The sequence below is a fragment of the Lathamus discolor genome, chromosome 11 (genome assembly GCF_037157495.1).
Source record: "Lathamus discolor isolate bLatDis1 chromosome 11, bLatDis1.hap1, whole genome shotgun sequence".
NCBI lineage: Eukaryota > Metazoa > Chordata > Aves > Psittaciformes > Psittacidae > Lathamus > Lathamus discolor.
In genome coordinates this window covers 9,440,027-9,463,952 of record NC_088894.1, presented here as the reverse complement: position 1 = coordinate 9,463,952, position 23,926 = coordinate 9,440,027, and the positions used below count along the sequence as shown (strand labels likewise).

Sequence of the window (23,926 nt, the reverse complement as noted above, 5' to 3'; positions counted from 1 at the left end):
AGGAACTATCTAGTGCAACACATGACCGTGCGCTCGGGAGAAGGGCGATACGTGACAGGCATTCACCGGGCTCCTGGCTGGTCAGTTGACTTTGTTATTGAAGCTATTTTAGTGATGGGTTTTAATCCCAGGCTTACGTTTTTCTTTTTTCCCTTTTTTTCTCTCTCTGGACAAGGGAATCTCTGCACTGGCAGGATTCAGAGAGGCACAAAGGAGGGAAAAACAAGCTCCAGCCAGAAAAGAAGAAAAACCCCAAAGGTTGCTGTTAGCATTTGCTATAAGCGCGGGGGTATAAACATTTTGCTGTGAACTTTATTTTAAAGGGTAAGTGCCAACAGCAGCCCAGTCACCATGCAAATAAATCCTGCGCTCAGCCTTTCAACCAGAAAGTTCTGGCGCTGAGGCTCATTACCCGCAGGAGCTGGGGTGCCACTGCAGAGTCCTGTTGGGAGACTATGGGGTTCCCCACATGTCTCTGCTAGATACCAGGGGGCAGTGGGGGCAGAGCACTGCAGAGACATGGGCTTGGTGCCCCACTGCTCATTATCACAAGCGGCAGCAAAGCCCTCCCTCAGCTGTGCCTTTGTGCCAAGGGGACACCCTGGAGCAAGGCAGCCTGAAAAGGGCAGGAATATCACCCAAGACATCGCCTACCTACAGTGGGCAGGGGAGGAGGAGGATCTGGCACCAGACATGAAGCTCTGCAGGCAGCTGTCTCTCAGCTCTCTGTGGGTGGGAAGGGAGGTGATGCCAGACTGTGGCTGGGCTTGTCCGGACCCCAGCACTGGTTATTTGTGGTGATGCCACCCCATGGCAGCAAAGGGGCTGCACGTGCTCCAGCCCATGCAAAAACTCACCCTGACAGCCCCGGTGTGATGGTTTCCTATGAAAAATGCTTGAATTTGTCATGCAAATGACTGGCATGTGGGCACAGCTGCTGGGAGGAGGCCTGGCCCAGGTCAGCTGCCAGCATGGCCGTGGGGATGTGCCCAGGACAAGGCCTGGTCCCCCATGGCCGCTCCCACCCTTGGAACCTGCGCCAAGCAGATGGTGCTGCTGAGGCTGCCCTGCCAAAACCATCCAGCTCTCACCATTCCTCCCTACATCCCCGTGGCTGCACATTGCCACACCAGAGCTCTTACACCAGCACTGTGACTCCACACCTCAGGCCCACCCAGGGCTCCCATTGCCTTGAGCAGAGCTGAGCTGCCTGGGCCAAGTGTGCTCCATGCCAGAACAACGTAAGGCACACGGTGTAGTTGTAAAAGGATGCTCTTACAGCTGCGCTGGCAAGCAATGCAATGAAAAAAGGAAGAAAACAACAGAAATCAGTTTTAAATAATTGTAAAGTTATTTAAGCACTTGTCCTGCGCTACCCTGACCAGGAACCACTGCCTCTCAGCCACGCTCATGCACTGCATTTAACTCCTGCCTTCTAACACAGCCACCCATCTGGCTCTTCCCACTATCCCAGCCTAGCACCAGGCCAAGGAAGCACTTGGGCTCCTTTTCAGGGGGCCACAAGCTTCTCCTGCCACCTGCCGTCACAACCCCACTTCCACCTGGGAAGCTGGAAGTGGATGTCATTGTGCTGCCTGGCTGCAGTTTCAGTTGGGTTTGCAAACAGGAAGACGGCAGGTTGAGCTGTTTTGATGTGGTTGTGTCTTGAAACGAGCCCGGAGCAAAACCAAGTGGGATCTGGGAATGGCATTCGGCAGCAGCAGGCTGGGCATTGCTGCCTGTACCCTTGCTTCCCAGCTGGTTTGGCTGCCCTTCAGGAAATCAGAGTCAGCTAAATGGAAAATCATCGCTCTTCTCACTATAAAATGCACCGGACATATGGCTTTTGTCAACAGCAAATTAATTTTTAGAAGCCCTGGTCTTCCTGTTAACCAGGCCCTTGGTGAAAACAGAAGCCAGCATTCAGCAGTGCTGGACCCAGGCGGAAGCACTGCCCGAGGGTGGGCACCCCAACACCATGGAGCCAGCTGCTCCCAGCACTCACATCCACCTCCCAAGTCTTCCCCTCTCAGAAAGGCTCACGACAGGCAGAAAGAAGAATTGCTGAATGATCTCCGATGGTGCAGTACTTCAAAGGGCCAGGCTGTGCTCCCTGCCAGCGCCGTGCTGGATGCGGCGCTCAGCTCTTACACCTTTGGCAGCTCCACGGCCGTATCCAGAAAGTAATTACTTAAAAAGGAAATAAATGTTACCCACAGGGCTATAAGCAAAACCCTGGGCAGGACGAACAGAGCCCCACCAGGATCTGCATGTTCACACAGTAGGAGGAAGGGAGGAATGAGCTGTTTCCATTCATCAAAGTGGGGTGTTTACTCTGAGGTCTATTGATGACATTAGACCTGCCCACTGCGCGCCTTTAAGTTCACAGGGCAGCTGATCAGACACAGTGCTGAACTGCATTTGCTTTCATCCTACAGCACCCTGATCCCCAGGACGACTTCAGGCATCACCGCTTTCAACAGCAATAAATGCTGGTGCCAAAGATGCAGGCACTTCCTGGCACCAGTTCTGCTGCAACCTTTAGGGAGATGAACTAGAAAACAGGCATGAGCGAATAGGATAATTTTATTTACGTTTAAAACTGATAGTTTGTAATTGTCAAAATTTGAAAACCAAATTTCCAGATCAAGCTGGCTGGGGAAAGTCAAATGCAGCCATCTCACCAATGCAAAGGAGCCGGCCTGGGCACTACTGGGCCCTTGAAGTGGACCAGGCTTTGGCAGACCTGTCTTCAATTCTGGAAAAAAACCTTAAATCGAAGCAAGTAAGAAGGAAAGTGATACCCTGAGGATTCTGGGATGAGAGCGGACCTCAGCTGTCCTGGTTTCCACTGGAGCTGCATCAGGAGGGAGGCACTTTACAGCTTCTGCTCTACACAGGCCAAGTGTGAGCAAGTGCCCCAGTGCTGGGTATGAGCACTGGGGACCGCACGGCTCCAGAGCAATGCTCCAGGAGCTCAAAAAACCCCTCGGTGACTTGGGATGTGCAGAACAAGTAACAGCACATGGGATGTGCTGCAAGGGATGGGGGCACTCATGGAATGCCAGGTCAGGATGCACCACAGGACACATGCTCCCATGGCGCCCTGGCATGCTCATGGGTGAAAGCCCAGCAGAGGCAATGGGAAAGCACTCCCTAATGGACTCCAGCCAAGCAAACATGGTACCATACAGTACTGGATAATTTTAAAAGTTAAAATAGTTTATTGCTGTTCTTTGTAGAAATGCACTTAACTTACATCATCCGTTCTCTTCCTTTTTTTGGCTGTTGGACTGGAGGCATAAAAAGGTTACGTTTACCCATTTGTTCAATGACCTAACACCTCTAACTCTTCTGCTTCACTCATGATATTCGCCTAAGTTTCACTGGCCAACAGCCCCAGATCTCTTTTACATAAATACTGTAAATGTCTCCATAGGTTGCAGCATTGTAACAAAAGATCTACCAAAGTAGACAAAATGTTCGGTATTCTTGGTTGGTTTTTTGCATTTAAAAATATACCTAAATTTGAGATAATCTTAACAGAGTAACAATTACAATAAGAAAATAGTACAGTGCGTTGACTAAAGGAATATTCTGCTCTCCTTCAAGCCAATATTCCCTTTTGCATGTTGAAGTGATTCAGCAATTACTTAAGAACTTTTACCTACATACAATAATTTAGTAAAATGAGAATTAAACAAGGCAGATACTACTCTTCTTCTGTCTGCAATTCACAGCTCATGCGAATAAAATCGCAATAAATATTAAAAAATAGTTTTTCTTTTTTTTTTCTTTTTCTTCTTTTCTGTAAGGCATCTCTGAGTATTACAAAGTTTTTGTACAACCAAAAAATAAGATTGCTTTTTCCATGTTCTCCAAGTACCTCTGTACCTCAACAGTAAATAGGAGGATTGTAGGTTTGATGAGGAAGGGCAGGTTGGCGGGATAGGGGTGGAAAGAAGACCATGGATGATGGAAGCAGACCAGCAGACCACGATGTGTGCAAGAATCTGTAGCTCTCCTGTGGAACATTTCAGTCACTTTCAGAACATCTTCAAGACAGTATCTGTCCGGATTGGGGTGGAAGAAGAAAATACAAACAAAAAACCTAACCAGAAGTCCATTTTTGTAAGCACAGTCAGACTGCAAGGGTTTGGGTTTGCCCATAACACTATAAATAGCTTAGATATTGATATGCACCTACAGAAAGGGAATAAAGGGACAGGGTGATATTTTTTCTTCCTTTTTCTGTTTTGATTCTTTTACTGGGTTTTTCTGTTGTTGCTTTTGCTGTCCCAGTCGTATCCTTCCATTATAAGAGATTGTCCTAGGCGGCAGGGCCCTTACTGCATGCGGTCAGGCTGCAGCTGCTGGGGCTGGTACTGCACGAAGGCGGTGGCGGGTGCTGCAGGGTTGCTGGCGGTGATGGGGGGCTGGACCGTGCCTGTGTATCCGTACCCCACAAACCCGGCAGCGGGAGAGGCAGCGTAGGGATACTGATCGTAGGCAGCTGTGGTGTACTGGGAATAGGCTTGGCTGGCTGCGGTGTAGTCGATGTAGGGAGAAGTGATGGACTGCACGGGGGTAGGGATCACCACGCTGGGCTGGATGATAGCTTGGGGGTAAACATAGTGAGGCGTGAGTCTGTGGAGGCAACAGGAGAGAGTTAGCGAGGGGCTGGGCTCCCTTCAACTTGCAGGTTCCCCTCTTTACTCCCCCAAATTCATGTGCATCAGCCACAAACACAGTGCTGCCCCATGAGTGAGGGGTGCTGCTCAGGGTGGAGGGAACGAAAAGCAAAACAGTCCTAGACCCAAGGGTGGAAGTAGCGCAAGGTGAAGCATGGACTGCAAGAACGGACAACATCCCAGGCTCCATGTCTTGCTTCTCCCACCATCCAGGCTGCCAGTCCCTAAAATAACCTCCCTGGATGGCTGCAACACATCCGCTGCCTGACTGGCTCACCGAATCTCCCTGGTCCCTGCCTATCCCTGTCTGCACTGGCAACACCACTGCCTCACACAGCCTCCAGGTCCAGGCTCCCCACCACTACCCAAACCCTGGCGGAGGCTCCAGAGGACCCACAGCCCATGGGGCACTTCCTGGCACCAGGAACACTCCTCCGCTCGTCCCACATGGTGCGTCCCATCAGGGATGAACACTGTCCCTGCACCACAGCCATGGGCCTTCCAGCTTGCCAGCTGTTATCAGTGCTACACATTTAAGCCTGTTTCCATAACACTGAATGCTTAGGGCAATGCTACAGGGTGTTTGTTGTAAAACATAAGAGATTAATGCTGGTTTTCTTCCCTTTGATAACACTCTTCAGCAGCAACTGTGCCAGCAGTCCCCAGTGCACCCGTGATGCTTGTGTGCCCATGAGCTTATACGCCCAGGCTCTGTGGCCAGCCAGCCCCTGCCATTTCCTCTGCCTTTCAATGGAGGTCCTAAAGTGTTGCTTTTCATCAGCCAGTTTGCCCCTGCCCTGAGTTAGCAGTGCTGCTGAGAGGAATTTAACACCACTAGTCAATTAAAGTCCATGGATCCTGGAGATCATTCACGCAGGATTGTCCATTAATTTGATTGATAAAAACTGCTAAAGAGGAGGAAAGGAAAAAAAAACCAACCCCAAAACCCAAAAAAGCAGCAAAATGAAAGAGCTGTATTTTCCAAAGGACCTCCAACAAGTCAGGCTTCAAACAAGATAACAAACTATATTAACCGGAAGGTTTAGGTCCATCCACACAAATTGCCAGGGGCCAGATGAAAACAAGCAATTGCACATCAATGCAGAGTGCAAATGGTATCTGCCTGCACAGCCCTCACCAGCACAGAGCTCCGGTGTGCGCAGGCTTGACACGGTTGGGGCTTGTTTAAGAAACAGGGGTGAGCAGACTGGTCCCAGCAAATGGCACATGGCCACTGACAGATCAGAGCCACGTGCATCAAGAAGCGCACTCTGTGGAAAGGGTCCCTTTGGTGGCTGCTTGCTAAACCACGACAGGCAACAGCACGAACCAGAACCCATCCTCTGGAGTTCCAGCCGCCTCCAAACCCAGCTCGTTTTGGCAAACAGAAAACCCCAAGGTAACTGCAGAGCGCTCGTGCAGATTCAGACGCTCCGGGGTTTGTGTGTGGATGTGTGTGACAGCACACTTTCAAACACGACCGCTGCTAAAAGCCTCCACAAGCTCTTCACAAGGCCTGTATGTGCTCACACTGCTCTTTAGAGCCAAGCTCAACTGCTATGGAGAGGGTATCTTGCCCCTCAATCTCTGGGGTTGGAAGCTCCAGGACTCTGGTGCTTATGGGGACTCACAGCAAGGGACTGGCCACTTCTGATGGGTGGGTCACTGGCCACCCTCATTCCACCCAAGTGTCCATCCTCGGTCTCAGCTACCAAACACACAATATACTGGGGCTCACATGGGGCTGGTCCCTCCAGTCCAGCAGAATGAGGCTATTCTCATTTGCTTTGCCACCAGCACCAGATGGTTTAACCTGCTCTTCAGGCAGCAGAAAGGCTTCTCACAGGCAAGTGTTCATCTGAACCAAGTTTTCTCTCCATTTCCCCCTCACACACACACTGGTTCTTCTCAGGGCAATTTGCATGATGAGAGAATTATTATTCTCTTCCCTGCACACAGCAACACCGCCTCTGAAGTCAGGGTCCTTAGATATACCAAGGCCAGCCCCAGAGGAGCAGCACCAAGGAGGATGGATGGTGGGAAGGAGCATCTCAGCCTTTGGCTGATTAAGTGCAAGACCATCTCCAGAGGCCAGAGCCATCCCTGGCACAGTACAGAGAGAGGAACCTTCAGTCCACAAATGCACCATAACCAATATCACCCTGTGACTAACAAGAATGAGATGAGGCAGCAGAGAGTCACTGGATCACTTTTGGTTTAGCTCTGATATAAGCTGAGGCTGCCAGAACTGAATCAGAGCTACAGCTTATGTACCAGTTCAGACCAAGGGCACCCAATGTCACTCACATCAGGCAGCAGCAGCAGATGCCTCTGCTGAGGAGCTGGGCCTAGTCCCACGCTTGGTCACTTGGGGTTTGTTTCCTTTCATGTAGTTTTAAAGAACACAGAGGTGCAGTGCTGCTGTCTTGGCGGGCCAGGGGCTGGGAAAAGGCTCTGCAGAGGCATTCCCTGGCATCAGCCCATGGAGCAACACGAGTGGACCCCACGCACACCTCTTGCTCTGCCCCCTTGTAAATCAGCAGCTCAGACAACAGCCTGCCTCCCGGATTGGTGATGGGATGCTCTGGCTGCCTGTTGCTTCTCCCTGTATGTAGTGTCCCACTGCTGGCTTCCTGCTACTCCAGGGCTTGATAAAGTTAAAACCACCCCACAAATGCAACAAAGCCACATGCACAATCCTGACGCTCAGGATGCACCACGCAACACCCATCAGTAGAAGCAGAGGAGGACCCTGCACTTCTCCTGCACACAGGCTTTCAGCCTGCGCCTGCAGAGTGACCAGGAGGATGGTCCAAGAGCCTCCGAGCAGTCCAGCCTGAACATCATCCTGTTTGAACAGCGATGCAGGCCACCTCGCGATGTCCCCTGCTCCCACCCAACTGCTCTTCAGAGCCAGCCCACCCCATGCAGGGGACACAGGGTGAGTGCATGCCCCCAGCTCATCCCTGACAGACTCCACACACCAGCTTTGCTTTCATGTATACAGCTCCTCCGTTGCAGCTCCCATGGTGTATGCAAGAGCAAATCCATGATATCCTGCACTACTGTTTCTTTTGCAGCACAGAAAATTTCCAGCTCTGCAATGCTACTTTGAATAAAAAGCACCATTAGCTAGGAATACAGTAAGTACTCCTGTACCGTATCCAGAAATACATCCCAGCCCAATACATACACACGTGCACACCACACACCATGGTTTACTGCACTAGAAAAATCACACTCAGCAACTGCAGAATGCACTTCTATGTAAAAGGGAAGGTTCTTTTGGCCTGTGGGGTTTCAGTGATTTAGCCAGAAGTTTCAATCAAGATATTATGCAGTTGAGACTTCTGAATTAGGTGGACAGATGGCAACTCATGGCTCAAAACACACAATCCAAGCTAAGGACACTTTGATGATTTGCAGCTACAGACAAAACAAAACAGTGCAGCACAATGAAGCTCCCTGCAGGCTGTGTTTAACATCCAGACTTAAAGTCCTTAAATATATTCCCCCTGCCATAATTCCTGAAGATGATTTTTGGAGGGTTTTTGGAGTTCTTCTAGAAAGCGGCAAACTCTAATCCGAATTTCTGGAGAATGAGTCACATCTGTGTGTTTTAAGATGCCTTTCCCTTCCTCCCTCCCTGCAGTTTTCCTCCATCCCCCACAACAAGCCCTGCCAGCCAGAGGAGAACTTCATCTAGAACATGCACAGTGTGAACGTAAAACGTCAACCAAGCCATCAGCCACTGCCACCACACATCAGAGTCACTCCACGAGCAGCAGATGTATGAGATGTTGTGATTGATCACAGGCAAAGGCCACAAAATGCAATCAGCGCGGTCAAACCTAGGTCTAGAGCCAGCGGTGGCCGCAGCAGGGACTCAGGAGGGCTGTTGCAGTGCAGGAGGGCAGATGGGACCATCACACTAGCACAACGGCAGCCAAAATCGAAAGACACAGAACAAAAGAGATGGTTACAGAGCCCCTGGCAGAGGAGACACGGGCTCGGCTTCTGCTCTTGCTGTGCAAAACACAAAGGACAGAGCAAAGCAGCAGGCTTTTGTTGCAGCCCTAAAACCTGTTCTCCCCATCCCACCGCACTGATGGGGATGAGCTGCAGGGCAAGGGAGGCTGTGGGCAGCCAGGAAGAAGGGAACAGTCAGATGGCCATGTGCCCCACACCTCTTCCTTGCAAGGAAGAAGAACGAGCTAACCAGGCCCTCTCCCTCAACATCAGCTCTATCTGGTAGAGCTCATCTCAGAGGCACTTCATATATTTGATCTTTACCTATCAGATTTACAGCTAAAATGAGTTTTAGCTGCACTTTCTTGGCTCTCCCCCATCCTTCAGGGCTTCCTATGCATGAGCAGCTCTTGCAAGCTGTACAGGCCTGGGAGAACAGCAAAGAGGAGTTCCTGACCCTTTGATCTCTACCAGCCATGCTGGGAGCTGGTGTCATTGCTCCTGTAGATGCAGGAGACAACTGCAACCCCCTGTCAAGAGACACAGCATCACACAAGCACTTGGGAAGCAAGGAGGGGCACAGGGCTCTTGGCAGTCTTGCAGAGATCAGGACACAAATGCCACTGCCACGACCAGCCTTTTGTTCCTTACAGGATAAAGGAACAGAGCCCTTTGTGTCTGCCAGCAAAGGCACAAATTCTGGCATTTGACCCCAGGAATTTGGCCTCCATTTCCACTAGAGTTGACCCATTAGCTGCTACAGGGACACCCACACTGCCACAACACGTGGTGCTGTGCTCCAGTTGGTAGGTGGTACCGCACAATGAGCTGAGCACAGCCAGAGCTGACCATGACAGCAGCCTGACAACTACCTCTGGTCAAGTAACACCTCACACCACAGCCTGGAGGAGAGATCTGAAGATGTATTTTGGAGTGGGTTCCAAGAGCATCAGACAAAAGCAGCTCTGGGAAGCACATCCCAGCAGCACTGGAGAGCAGCAGCAGACCAGGAGCTCTACACCTCAGAGTTGGTGATGCACAGACATATCTTGATGTGATTCTCACCCCAAGACATCATTCCTGAAGGACACTCCCAAGCCAGCAAGCACTCACTTCGTGAAGCCACTTTAAGTAAACCTGTGTGCAGTGGCAATATGCACCATAAGGGCCCTGGCCGCAATGGCAAGCTGTAGGAACACGAGGAATTCAGGACCTGTTCTCAAATCCAGACATGATGAGGAGGGGCTACAGGCTGGAGCATGGCCAGGGCAGTCCCTGCCTGCCAACAAAGGAGGAGATCACAGAGTTTATCCACCAATGCTTTGGTGCAGATCAGGACATTCATTGTGCCCCAACCATTCCACCATCCATCGTCATTCACTGACATGGGCTGGCCTTCAACTACTGATATGACAAACCTCCCAAAGCTGACGTGTTCCTACTAAAGCTGATTTAAACATGCATTGCAATGTCAATGACTTTTGCCTCACCAGCCAGCTCAAAGTAAGACAAGGATGAACTCTGCAGCTCTATTGTACAGTGTTTATCCTCCCTACTACAACATGATGCAAACACAGAATAGCAAACGAACACCATCTCTGCTCACCTTGTAACTAATTTGCCTGTCTGTCTGCTGCTCATGCTCCTGTGGCCCTCCGAGGAGATTTACACAGCAGCCTATGCAAAGAGGTACACAGCTGAGCTTCCTGCTTCCCTGTTGGGACCAGACATCACCACACTGGTGGCAATTGCCAAGGAACAACCTGCCACAACAGACTATCCCAGGCTGGAATCAGAAGAAGATAAAGTGAGTATGGTGCAGGATTCAGTGATAACTGGTTGCTGAGCCAATCAAAACCATTGCTCAAGAAGCATTAATACCAACTGGAGGGTACAAGAGCAATCCATTACTTCAATTTATTTTCATTTTGGCAGGAGAGAGAAAACTTAAGGAACTGGAGGAACTGCAGTAGTGAGAACCTATCATAGCCCAGCAACATCCTCATTTTACAGTGTTGGTGCATCTTGACTTCACAATGCAACAAATGGCCCATAGCAGAGGAAGGTGGATCCCACAAAAACCAAGTAAAAAGAAATGCAATCAACACCTTCCCCGTAGCCAGTGCAGGGGTGTGGGGGAAAATAAACCCACAACAAAACAAAAGTGTTTTAAAAAGAGACTGCCAGCCAAAGATGAGAGTACATTGTCTCAGTAAGATCCAATCCTTTTTCTTAGCATAACCCAGAGTCCGAGATCAACATGCTGAGCTCTACCACGAGTTAACCAGGCTGAACAACTTACAGCTTTATCCTCTCCATCTGCTTTCCCCACACCCAAAGGAAAAAGGAAACAAAAAAAGTTAATCCCAAACAAAGCATGTTGGGCCAGACCAAGAATAGTTTTGGAGAAGCAGGCTGAAAAACACTCAGGTAGCAGCAGATAACATCTGCCCGAAACAAGAGCCATCTGGCACCGAGGAAAAAGCCACATGGAAGTTAATCCGCAACTAGTCAGCTATCCAGGAGGAAAAACCCCTCCCCTTTTGAGTTATCAGCACAGCCAAACCAGAAATTAACTGACAGGAGAAACGGAAAATGCTTCACACCAGTACGCTATGGGAGCCAGAGCCCTTCATCTGCAGTGTGAGAAACCCAGGATGATGCTGGATTTACCTGTCCATGCAAGAGGAAAACCCAGGAAGCCCCAGGAATTCTGCCTTAAACTAAGCTCTCCAATTTTCTTCTATAATTTGGAGAAAACCAAAGGCTGCAGAAACATCTCTTGAAGTCTTCTCAATTACCTGACAACTTGTGGCATCATCTATATTAAATGGGCTACTTTCAACTCATTTTTAACAGGTCTACTTTATTTACACATGATCCCGTTCAGTGACTTTCAATTGAAACCATCCACACATTTGATGCATGAAAAATTCTCCTGGATGAACAAAGTACTTTGAAGTTGAATTATTTAGCTATAGAATAAGTGATGACATATCTATTTTTGATAGAAGAAAGCTTACACTGATGAAACAAGTGACTTCCCGGCCAACAAAGAAATTCCCTTTTAAGAGGTTCCATGACGTCTACCACCAGCTGTGCCTTTGTTGTTCTAGAGCATCTAAGACATCTCTCTCCACACCTTCCTGCAAGCTGGAATCCTAGGGCGGCTGCAAGCCTGCCCCTGGCATGGCTATCCCAGCCTCTGCTGCTTTGGCAGGAGCAGACCCAGCAGCAGCTCAGCTGTGACACAGGAGCGCTGAAATGCTCAAAGCTGGCAAAAGGGAAATTGCAGGGGACAGCATGATCCTGTTTACAGGATTAAGAGACCAAGAAATAGGAGACTCAGTTTTAACTCCGAGGTCCGCGACTTTCCATCTTTTGTGATCATAGAGTATATTTAGCTCTGGTATGTAGCTTGCTCCCATCCGTGGGGAACAAGTTCTTCATATAAGTCATATTTAGAAGTGACCCAGTGTCCTTGCTACCAAATTATCAGCACAACAACTGTCTAGCTCCCTCACTGGTGTCCTCAGCTCACAGGCAGGCCAGCCAGAGCCACATTTATCATTCAAATTACTGGGCATGTGTTTAATACTGCAGAGTTAGGGACTGGTATGCCTGCAGCTGTGCAAAGGAAAGATTAGATCAAGTACAAGCTGGACCACTCTAAGAATTCAGACACATGCACCAACCTGCCACATTGGGACTATATGGCACCAGCCAGACCAGAACAGGAGAATTTTACATCTGCCACTCCCCAGCTCCTTTGGTCTCTGCTGCTATGGAGGTTGCTCTTGTACTGGCAAGGATGAAGAGCAAATCCAGCGAGGGCAGTAGAATCATGCAGAGAAGACAGCACAACTCGTGTGCTGTAAAAACAAAGCTAGAGCCAGCTCAGCCTGGCTCTCCATCACAGGCAGGCTTGTGCCCTGACTGCACTGGAACAGCACATGGCACCCTTTACCCAGAGCCTGTCCCCTGCAAAAGGTCTGCTACTGCCTTGAGCTTCATGCACCAGTTACATAGCCAAGTGTAAGGTCAGTATATCAGACCATGCTCTCCTTTCTTATTGTTCTATGGACCTATACTACAAGTAGGACATGAGCAAATTGTGCCCCTAACCATAACACGATATACGAAGCCCTTGGGTCTGATACCAGTGTTTGCCAACTTGAGGCAGAGATTCGGGAAGATTTCCAAAGCCACCTGATCCGCTTATAAATACACATCTACTCTAAATAAACAAATAAAAGAGCTCTTCCTGGCTGACAACATTGGTCTGAAGACAAGTACCCATGCCCGAGAACTAGCAGCTGAAGCCATTTGGGAAATGGATTCGGATGTTTCTTAGGAAATTCCCCCCCCCCCCCCCAAAAAAAAAGCTTTCATGTTACAGGCACATGACAAACAACAGGTGCCGGGAGCACATCCATCCCATGGGAGCTGCCTGCTCTGAGCAAATGGGAGCACAGGGAATGCCAGCTGACAGGGGCTGAGCAGAGCAAGGCCAGTGTGTGCCCTTTTATAAGCATAACCACAGAAAAGATAAAAGTTTGTTTTATTTTTAACCCAACAGAGGTTTAGGGATGTACAGCTGCGAGGGGGGGCGGGCAGACACAGAGGGACTTTCTTCACTTCCGAAATGCAGCAGCGTCAACACATGACATTTCAGAGATTTAACTCTTCCCAATGCTGCCCGGCGCCAGAATCAGGGGGCTGCCAAAACAAGCAGCCATGCAAGGATGGGCAGCAGGGTCTCTGAAGCAGCAATGGAAAGAGCTGGATCCTGCTACACAGGACAGCTGTATGTTTCCAAGAGCTCAGTCACTGGTAGATCTCCCACACAGATAGCTCCTCTGCTGAGGCACAGCCACAGGAATGCATCTGCCATACGCAGCTCATGTCCAGAGCAGCGAGTACAGCAAGTCCGGAGGAGAACCAGGGAATCCCTGCTCCCTGCACAGACTCAAACCCGTCTCCAGCACCAGATTCCCAGGGGAGAGGACCAAGACGAGGACACAAAACATCTGCCACATCACCACGTACTCCTGTTCAAGCAGTCTGCACGGTTGCTCCCAGCAGCTGCCAAGAAGTTTCAATGTATTTCTCAAGATTTTGTAAAAGGGACGCTGCTGCAGTAATAATGGTGTTCGGGGAGAGAGGGTCCCATAAACACAGCTCTGTGCTGGCCGGGAGCTGCGGGGACACACCGGCATTACAGCCTCCAAGCACAGCACACGCTGTAAGCTCCAGGCTAATGCAGCTTCCCTAAACTCAGAAGCCAGATCTCCAACTCACCCTGACACAGACACATCCTTTGCCTTGCCTTACTACAAAGATCTCTGGTTACTACAATCTAGAGAATACTTTTCAAAGGAGGATTTACTACCGACTCCATGCTGTCTGCTGGGTGAGTGCCTCCCCTGCCAGGACAGCAGGAGGAAGGAGGGAGGCTCTTCACGGTTTCTCTTTCTGTTCCACATACCCCAGGCAGTATTTACAGCCGCATTTGGGTGCCTGGGGCTGGGGGGGAAGCCTTCAGTTTATAAATAATCCTCACTGATGTTTAAGTAATTTTCATAGCTCCCATTCATTTCAGGTTTCACCAAAACCTGCATTTTGTGGCTTGATAGCTGGAATATGACTGGCTTTCTCTGATCTAACTACCTAGCAGTTAATGGGCTCATTCATTTCTTCCTTGCCAAGTCCAGCTTGCACACCTAGCACCCATGTCCCGTAACAATCATCTTTTGGAAACCACATGCCAACCCCTGGGCACAAACATTTTACAGAGACAGGAACTGCAGGAGGGAGAACCTGGCAGCATCGCACACCGTGGGCAAAGCCACCGAGCTTGAGTTTGGTAAGGACCCACTCGACACAGCGCAGAGCAAACTGAGAGCAGCAATTCAGTGAAGCTTCCAAAGACAGACAGTCAAACCCTGATAAACTCCTCATGTACCCTCAAATCCCACTGAGGAAATTGTGAGTTCAAGAGAACGCAAGAACGGAGCCTGGCAGGCTCTTAATTTTGTTGAGACAAAGAGGGAACCTGCAGCCAAGCTCTACTGCTTGACTGAGCACCTGATGCTTTGCTCAGAAGCCAGAGAGCAGCCCCCGTCATGGTATTCAGGTGAACGGCTTTTTGCCCAACCCATGTTTCCAGTGATTGTGCTGCAGCAATGACTGCGTGCAATGAAATTCTCATCTACTGATGCTTGCAAATGATGATATATAATCCCCTGCCTCCAGCCCTCCAGTCTCCTGGTTCTTGTCTCTTGGCAACTGATAAATAATTTATAGTGCTCTCTGCTGTATGTGCTAACTGTAGCTCTGCTGGTTTAATCTTGAAACCAATGCCTAAGATCTGGAACAGTAACTGTTTAGCTCACAAGGAACACGTAGTCAGTTGATCAACACTCCTCTGTGTGTGAAAGTAAAACCAAACTGTTCAAAACCTCTGTTTTCCTGAGCTGCACCCACAGGAACAGCACCCACAGGAACAGCAGATTATCTGCACTGGGTGCAGGCGTGTGCCGGCACTCCTGCCAGCACGAGGAGTTTAACGTGCTTCACCATTTTGCTCTTTTCAGTTCACATGCTTGGAAAAGCCTGAACAGGCTGCTTTTATCATCCACTCTTGTGTACTCCTGTGCAATTTGGAAAGCCTCTGGGATTCACGTCTCAAAGGCACCACTGCTGCTTACTTTGGGGGCTAAGGAAACTATTATAGCTCCCATGGAAGGAGAGCTATTAAAAAGCAGCATCTTGCCTACACGGACTACTGTGCACACATAAAAAAAGAGAGTCTTCATTTCATGACAGATGTTCTTCGTGTCTTTCCAACAGAGCCGTAACCACATATGAACACTGGCATGTTTGAACTGTACACAACACGCGCACACTGGGTGTGCACTATTGTGGCAACACAGCCTCTCACATCCATAAACTCATTGGAATGAGATTACCCAGGCAGTTGGCAACTGCAGCCATGAGGGCTGAAGAGTGAAAGTTTCTGTTTTGTTGCTAGCAGATTTTTTCTTTAGAAAAAACCCACCTACCCCAAAACCCATGGGCAGAGAGCAGGAAAGGGATGAAGTATTCTTGCTGACAAAGGCCAAAATCCCATCTATTTCTATGAGAGGCACACAAAACCCACAACAGAGCGGTACTCAAAAGCTGTAAAAAATGCACCTACTTTCTAAATGACCTTAGAAAATCATAATAAAAACCCCCTATCAATATTCACTTTCTGAAATGGTGTAAAAAAAGAACGGCATCAATCATTAAACAGTTAAATGAAGGCAGTATGACAGTCACTATTGTTCTCATGAAGCACACTTGTCTTTTGCCGAGCAGCTGCCAGATCCTATTAGATGTATAAAAAGAGGACTTTTCTAACCGAGTAGGGATGGTATAAGCTATTGAAAACAGCAGACAAAAGCCCACTTTTGCAGACTATTCAAGCCTTGTATAACATCTGTCCAAAATCAATTTTTGACCTAATGTTACTTTCATTAAGTAACAGACTTCGTTTCTAATGCAATTTGTTTTCTAGGATAAAACTGTATCCTAAGCATTATTATGTGGGAAATGGCATGGAGGGAGTAGAAGATCTTATTTAAGACACATGAGAACAGAATTTGCTTAATTGTTTTGACACCTTAAGTACTATAATAGAGAAACTATTTTCCATTTATTTGAATTCTTGAAGTTGGCAAAGCAGCAAGTAATGCACTGGGTTTATTATGACTAAGATTTACCGAGGATAAAGGAGAATCTTTGGGAATTACATTAAAGCTGACAAAGGCAAAAAAACTCCAAAATCTTCACCAGAAATAAAGTACTCTGAGCATTAACAACAGCTGCTGAAACCGTCCACTCTTGATGGCTAAAAGGCTTTTTTCACACATTTTAAAGCATGAGGAAGTTGATTCATGAATTTGATTTCAAGCAGACTGTTAAGAGCCATTTGCACTTACCCAAAGGGTCTCTGAATGAAGGCTGGATGTAGCTGCTGCACACCTATGGTAAAACCTAAAACACGTTCAGAAAAGAGAGAAACATTAATGAATGGCATCCACTGAACCATCCACATTCAGCTCTTAACACACATGCATAATTCCACCTCGGACCACACGTACATGCATTTTATCTGCTATTCATGTGAGCAAATTTATAGCCCATTTAGAAGCAAGTTAATTTTAATACGTGTATGCGATACACAGGAGCAGCAGATGGGAATTCAGATTAAAGATCAGTGTGAAAGTGCTGTTATTCAACAGACAATGGGGTATCGTGCCTCATTCTACACACTGGGTACTGCGGTCATTAAACCAAAGAGCAGAAGATGAACTGGATTTTACTGTTACTATGGACGTAGTGAAGGGGATAACGGGAAAATGGATTAGTTTTAACTCAGTTATATGAACTTGGATGCGTAACACTAGTGCAGCAGGTATGAGTAAGATGATACGGAAGAGATAACTGGACTGGACAGTGTCCTCAGTCAACAATCAGAACTACGAATGATAAGCACACATTGCCAGATCAGATGAATCCAGCCTGAGTAACTAGTTCCTTGTCTTACAAGTTATTCTAATAGAGAAGGGATCTCCCGGGTGCCTCACCAGTTTGAATACTCCTTGGTTTTGCTCCCAAATAGGCCAGGTTCACATTCGCTTTCCTGCCATCAATGATGGGGTTTGGGTCTTTGCATGCTCTTTCAGCTGCAGCTCTGTCTGCCATAGTCACCTAGAGAGAAGCACAGCCTTGTTTGTAGCACCAGCACTTTGTAAAGCACTCCAGCAACGAGCACTACGTGGAGTTTACTTATTGTTCCGTTTTGAATCAGGAGCTAAACTCCGCTTGCTGCGGTCTCACTTGCAAGACGGGAAGAGCTCCCGCTGACCTGACGGATACGAGGGCTCCCCCCTCGCCGAGCTACCCCGTCGTGCTCACACCAGCCGGTCTCCCTCGCCTCCCCACCTCCTCACCCGTGCTGTTCGACGGGGGCGGCGGCGCCCAGGGCTGAGGGGAGCGGGCAGGGGATGCACAGCAGGGCTGAGCCGGGACCGGCAGCAGGAGGTGCTGAAACGCGCGGGGCCGGGGGGGGGGCTCCGCTCCGGGGACCCCCACCCCAGGCACTGCCCCGACGGGAGGGGCGGCAGCACCGAGCGGCTCACAGCGGGCACCGCTGCCAGCCCCTGCCCGGGGACGGGAGCGGAGCGCGGAGGGGACACTGAGGCACGGCGCGGCACTTACAAAGCCGTATCCCCGGGATTTGCCGGTCTGCCGGTCGGTGATCACCACGGCCTCCTCGATGTCCCCGAAGACCTCGAAGTACTTCCTGAGGGAGGAGTCGGTGGTGTGGTAGGGCAGCCCCCCGACGAAGATCTTGGTGAAGGTGGTGTCCTTCTGCACGGTGTGCATGGTGCCGGGCGCGGCCGGCCCCTGCCGGCATCCACCCCGCGCCGCCGGCCGCGACAAGAAAGCTCCCCTCGCGGCGGCCGAACGCTGGGTGCCGGGGGCCTACAGCCGGCTCATGGCCGCGCTCTGTGCCGGCAGCGCGGGCGGCCCCGGGCCGGTGAGTAGCGGCCGCCCGCCGCCGCCGCCGCCCTTTGTAGGGCCGCGCCCGCCCCGCCCCGCCCCGCCCCGCCGCCGCGCAGGGGCGCTCGGGCCGCGTAGTCCGGCCCCGAGCCCCGCGGGGCGCTGCGGCCGGGGGGCGGGGGCTTCGGGGGGCCCCGGGCACTGCCCCTGGAGCAGCAGCGGAGCCGGTGAGCATCGGGACCCCTGCGGGCATCAGCGCCGCCGCCGGGCCCCGCGGACCCCCGCGACAACGGGTGGGGGGGGGGGGCAGCCCCTCGGGCTGAGCCTGCCCCGGACTACAAGTCCCGGCGGCTCCCGGGGAGCGGCTCCAAACGCGGCGGGCACATGGGGCCGTGGGGGGGTGAGGGTGTTGGTGCGAGCCCGCCGGAGAAACCCGCCTCGGGTGGGGGTGCGTTGCTCCCCGTCCCGCTGCTGGCCTGCAAAGTAATCTCGAGTGCAAAGGCTTAATCCCTGGCGGGGTCGGCCCCAGGGACAAAGCCCTCGGGCAGCTCGCCAGCCCCTGTGGCACGGCTTGTGGCGAAAGCACGTTAGGAAGCCAAGGCAGGAGGAAGGGTTGGTCTGGAACCAAGCCAATGGGGAGGAATAGTCAGGGGTTTTATCGCTGGCCACTGGTCCAAAAGTGTCTTTCCTCAGCAGGTTCCTAAGCCTCCTGCTTGTCCACTGGACACACATCTGTCCGTGCAGCCTGCCTCTGCGGGACAGGGATGTGTTATTCCCATTTCCAGTGCAATGGGATTCTCTTCCGCTGTCCCCCCTTTGCGTTTTGTTCCCTCTAAGGCCAGGCAGCTCATAGAAAGGAGGCTGTAAAATGCCACTGCCTTTGATCTGATCTGAGCTGCAGCTTTCAGCCCTGACCTGGGAAAGCTGCGGTTCACAGCTGGGAGTATTGTTCCTGTAGTGCAGCCCCACATCCAATTCATGTACCCCAGTCTATAACTGCACGAAGACAAAAGCTGAAAAGCTGCTTGGTGCCTCAGAATCCACTATCGGAGACCATACCGATGGTGGAGTGTGCTTGCAATGCTTTAATTCCCCCCCCTCCAACATGGGTTGGAGTCTGGGGTGTGGGAGGGGGTCCTGGAAATCACTTTTCATTCAGTTTGCATCTCCCAGATACTCATCAGCCAGACCCTCAAGAACTGCCCCTGTGCCTTAGCTTTATCTTGCCTCTCCAGGCTTATCACTTTGCAGAGAAACAGAGAAGAGTTTTTTCCACATGATAGATGCAGAGGTAACGTTTTAGCAGAAAAGCCAGGGAGGTTCTAAATCACCATCTACTTTGGCTTTTACACAGGTTCAGGCTCTGCAGACATTTCTCTTTCACAGAGCCCACAGAGAAAAGCCGGTTATTTCAAGAGAAAGGAATGCATTAATGTCTGTGCTCCACAGTTATTCATTAATATTTTTCTTGCACTGCTTCCATAGTTCTAAATACCCTGTGTTTCATAAAAGAAGGAGAGGAAAAACAAAGCCAAGGAAAGCCATTAAGCTTTTCATTCCTAAAGCACCATACTTCAAGACTAGGGCACATTTCCATTGATTGCTGTGGGTGATGGAGCTGGGCCAGCAGCACCCAACATCACTGCAACATTAACAGCCTTCTGCAACAGGGACTGTCACACGGGAATGCGCAGAGCTTTGTGCTATGCAGTGGGGTGTGTGCAGGCACCGGCTGTCCCTGGTCCATACCAACAGCAAGCCCACAACACCCCTTTGGGGTCGGAATGCGTCCAGAGGCCGGGGCCTCCCCACCACCAGGTCATACCCCTTCTGTCTGCATGACTTCCACCACTGACTGCACATCAGCTGCTTCCTGGGCCTCCCGAGCTAATGACAACCCAGTTGGCATCCAGTCACTGTCCTTTCACAGAGCTTCATTCTGCTCCAAGGGATGGCAAAGAGTCAAATCATCCAAACAGACCCCAGCTCCTCTGCAAGGCAGGCAAGGCTCACAGAGCTCTCAACAGCTAGCAGAGTATCTCAGTTCTCAATGCTCACACAGGTCAGGGCGAGAAAAACGACACATTCTTTTTTCCTCTTCAAACACGAGCCCCACATCTCTCAAAGGAGGAATCCCAGTTCCTTTTCTTTCCTAGAGGCAGGAACAGAAGTTATCTTACAGGCAGAATGGAACAAGAAAGAAATCAGGGCTAAGCCTGTACTAGGTGAGCATTGCTGCTGGTGTGGCTGGGGGGAGTGTGCACTTGTTTTGCCACAAGCAGGAAAGCAGGATGGGAAATGACATCTCCTGTCTCATGACACAGCAGTTACAAGCACAGAGTCTAATGAACTGGTACCACAAACACAGCAGGAAAGAGAAGAGAAAGCAAGTAAGGGTAACTTTATGGGAGTTGGTTTTGTTTGGGTTTTTAACCCTTTCTTTTGCCTTATTGTTGTGATAAGCAGTCATCCTCCCCAAAACACCAACAGATTCAATCCAGCCATCAGACCAAAACTGCAGGAGCTTGGCAGAGCTGGTTTGCTGATGCCTTCCTGTCCTTTTACTACAATGATAAGAGAGCTTGAGAATACTGCAGTCCAAGTTTCTCTGGCCAAAGAGAGCTCCTGCACACGCAGATGTATCTCAAAGTATGAAGGCCCCTTGGCAAATGCTGGACAAGGCTTAGCACAAGCGAAAAAGGGAACACATATCTGGTACATGCTATTGTAGGGCTGTATTTAGTTCTTTTTGGCTATTAAGAAATAGAACTACACTGGCCAATCAAGGAGGAGCCTGTGAGAAAAGTCGTCGTTAGCAATGGTGTACAACCATTCATATTCTTAATGTACAGGATTTGTATTGCAAATCCAGACCATCTTATTCTCATACAGATCGGGAAGATTAATGTTATGGTAATTCAATTCAGTTAAGAGAACTCACTGGCTCTTTACTTACTTAGTACTATATTCCTTGAGATCCAAACCTGATACACAAAGGCTCCTTCTGGTGGACTTCAGCAGCATTATCCAAGACATGACATGGAGCAGCTGCAGATCACCAAACCAATTGTCCTGGATTGCACTGAAAACCTTAGAGAAGGTGGCAAGACCATCCAGGTACAAAACGGTGTAGAAATGGTCCCTGTCTAAAGGAAGAAAACCAAATTGTAGCAGAGGGAATTATACCTCTGTGAGCACAAGAACAGGACAGGGACATGGGCAAAGAGTAGCAAATTCATTGCAGGAGAAAAGCTAACCCAGTTCCTTGCCCTTTGCAAAGCTGCAAAGTCTTTGTTCTTGTCGCTCCCTAGGCGGGCAGGGGTAGAAGGCTATGGTGTTCTTGTATACATGTTGAGCATTTTCCTTTCTTCCCTTGGTCTTTGGGAGAATTGTGTTCAGACATCTCAGGTCTGATCTTAAAGCCACAGAAGAACCCCCCTCATTTCTTAGGGAACTGATGGGCTTTATTTTTAAAGTGGAGCAGGGCTGCTGTGGAGCTCTGACTTTCTTCGGTTTCTGCTGCTGCTTATCCAAGACTTCATTGCTGTAGGGCAGCGCCCTTTGGTTTTGTCATGGATACCCATGTACTGGTTATTGCAACAACAGTAGATGAAACATCCCTCTTAGAAGCAGTTAAATAAGTTAGCTGGAGAGCGAGGGACTTACTGTGGGAACTGCTTGGTTTGTTGGTTTTACTAATGCCCAGTCTGGATGCTGGCCACCAGCTAGGCTGTGAACACAACTGGAGCTGGGAGATCTTGAGGGAAGCTGCACTCAGTGGCATTTGGTTTAGGTTATAGCAGGAAATTCTGCGTCTGGGCCCTTTGTCTCACATTATCTGCTTTGATGCCCTGCACACACCATGACCATTGCTTAACTCAGAGCTGCTGCTGCAGCAAGAATTAAAAAATAAGAATTCTTCCTCTTTGGGCCACTTGTAACTTATTTAAGTAGAGGATGTTCCTAATCAGGACTGCTCTTTGAATAGGATTTTGCTTCAGTAGGAGTCTTCCAATAGGACTATTTCCTCTTCTGAAAAATTTCAGAACTGGGGATGCTGAGTAAGCAAAAAATTTCAGGCATTAATAATAATACTTTTTTTTTTATTATTTTTTTTTTTTTTAATATTTATTGAACTGTTAAGAAAATGCCAGAAGGTTCCTCACAAACTCTGCCAGAGCTGTCAGGGCCAAATCCCATGACCTTTTCATGGGATCGCATGTGACACTGGTAGCACAAACTGAGCAGAAACTGTCACTCCAACCAGGGAATAATCAGGACACAGAAGAACATTAAAGAAGATGTCTCAGCTCTGGGACATACAATACATTTGTATGGGCATAACAAACATACTCAACAGGTAAACAAAAGTGAATTCAGAGCTGGAGCACATTGATAGCACCAGGGCAGACCTCAGGTGGGCCCTTTCTGTCCAGCTTCTCAGTAGGTGAGTGTACCCAAGTCTCATCCATCCGGATTGCCTTCTTAACCTGGTACTTTCCTCTTCTCCAGACTGCTGTATTTTAGACCTTACTAATATAGAATCTTCTACCTTGTCACATCCAATGAGATAAACAAGCCATCTACTCTGATGTTACCCTTCCAATTTCTGATACTTTTAGAAGATATTTAATGCCTGCAATGAACCTGGCCAAGTGCAGAATTCCATACACCAAAAAAAGAGATGATCAGCATGGTATGTAATCAACTTCTTTAAAGGTTTAGTTAGAAACTGTTAGAGCCTTCCAGTTGCCATGTTTACTCTATTCAAACACAAGGCATCAAAGTTTCGTTGCAGTGGCTCTGAACAGGAAATGAACACGAACTGCAATGACATCAAAACAACAGATCAGCGCTGGATACAAAAGCTTTATCCATGGAGCCTGGAAAGGTATTTAAAAACAGTTACCTGGACTGAAATCCAGTCAGAGTGATTGCAGCTTCTACATGAAAGGCTTAAAACGTGGCTTTTACAAAGAACTCAGTTACTGCATGGCCACAGAAGGGCACAGTCGCAGCCTGCAAGGGTCAAAGCTTCCTTGGGTGATGCCAATCCTGTTCCTTACAGCACAACACCCACATCCAGTCAGCTGGAGCATCACAGTCATTGCTGGTTGGGAAAGGCCATGGATAGCTCAACAGGCAATTGCCAGCAACATGATGTCCCCAGCACTGTAGCAGGACAATGACATCAGCTGAACATGATGGCTGAAACAAAGGCAGGCTGTTTCCTGTTAAATCACATGGACCAGTTACTACACCATGCTTTTAGTTAGTGGAAAAGTACATAGAGAAGAGCATAAGGAAATAAAAAGGGGATATATCACATGCAGTCTCACAAAGAGGCTGATAGATCAGCTGATTTATATTTTTGAAGTCAAGCTTGTAATCGAAGCGTATGGATTGGTACGAAGTCAGGGAATCCATTCTGTTTCTTGGAGTATGGTTTCCCTTTTGCCAGGCTGGGGGTGCCAAGGCCAGTCCTATCTCAAAGGACATTCTCATCAGCCTATCAGTCAGAAGAAAAAACAACTCCTTCCTTACCAGAAGGGCAGCTTTGACAGCACTGCCCGTGACATAATGGACATCCATGAAGGATATCTAGTAAGAGCAAGACAGCAGTAGGTAGGTTCTCAGATGACTCCGTGACAGGAAAGCTACTATTGGTGAACTTTTCTGTGGGCCAAGCCATGTTCAGAATAGTTTGGAGAGTT

The 23,926-nt window shown here is 49.2% G+C and overlaps 1 protein-coding gene across 1 annotated transcript; it reads right to left on the bottom strand.

Moving 5' to 3' along the window:
* Positions 1–2,568: 2,568 nt before the first annotated feature.
* RBM38 (RNA binding motif protein 38) lies at positions 2,569–18,275 on the bottom strand. The gene is made up of 4 exons (XM_065691617.1): positions 17,928–18,275; positions 17,294–17,417; positions 16,646–16,700; positions 2,569–4,647 (listed from the first exon to the last, which is right to left on the bottom strand). The coding sequence occupies exons 1-4, from the start codon at positions 18,093–18,095 to the stop codon at positions 4,347–4,349; spliced, it is 648 nt and encodes a 215-aa protein (XP_065547689.1). The 5' UTR covers positions 18,096–18,275; the 3' UTR covers positions 2,569–4,346.
* Positions 18,276–23,926: the final 5,651 nt, after the last annotated feature.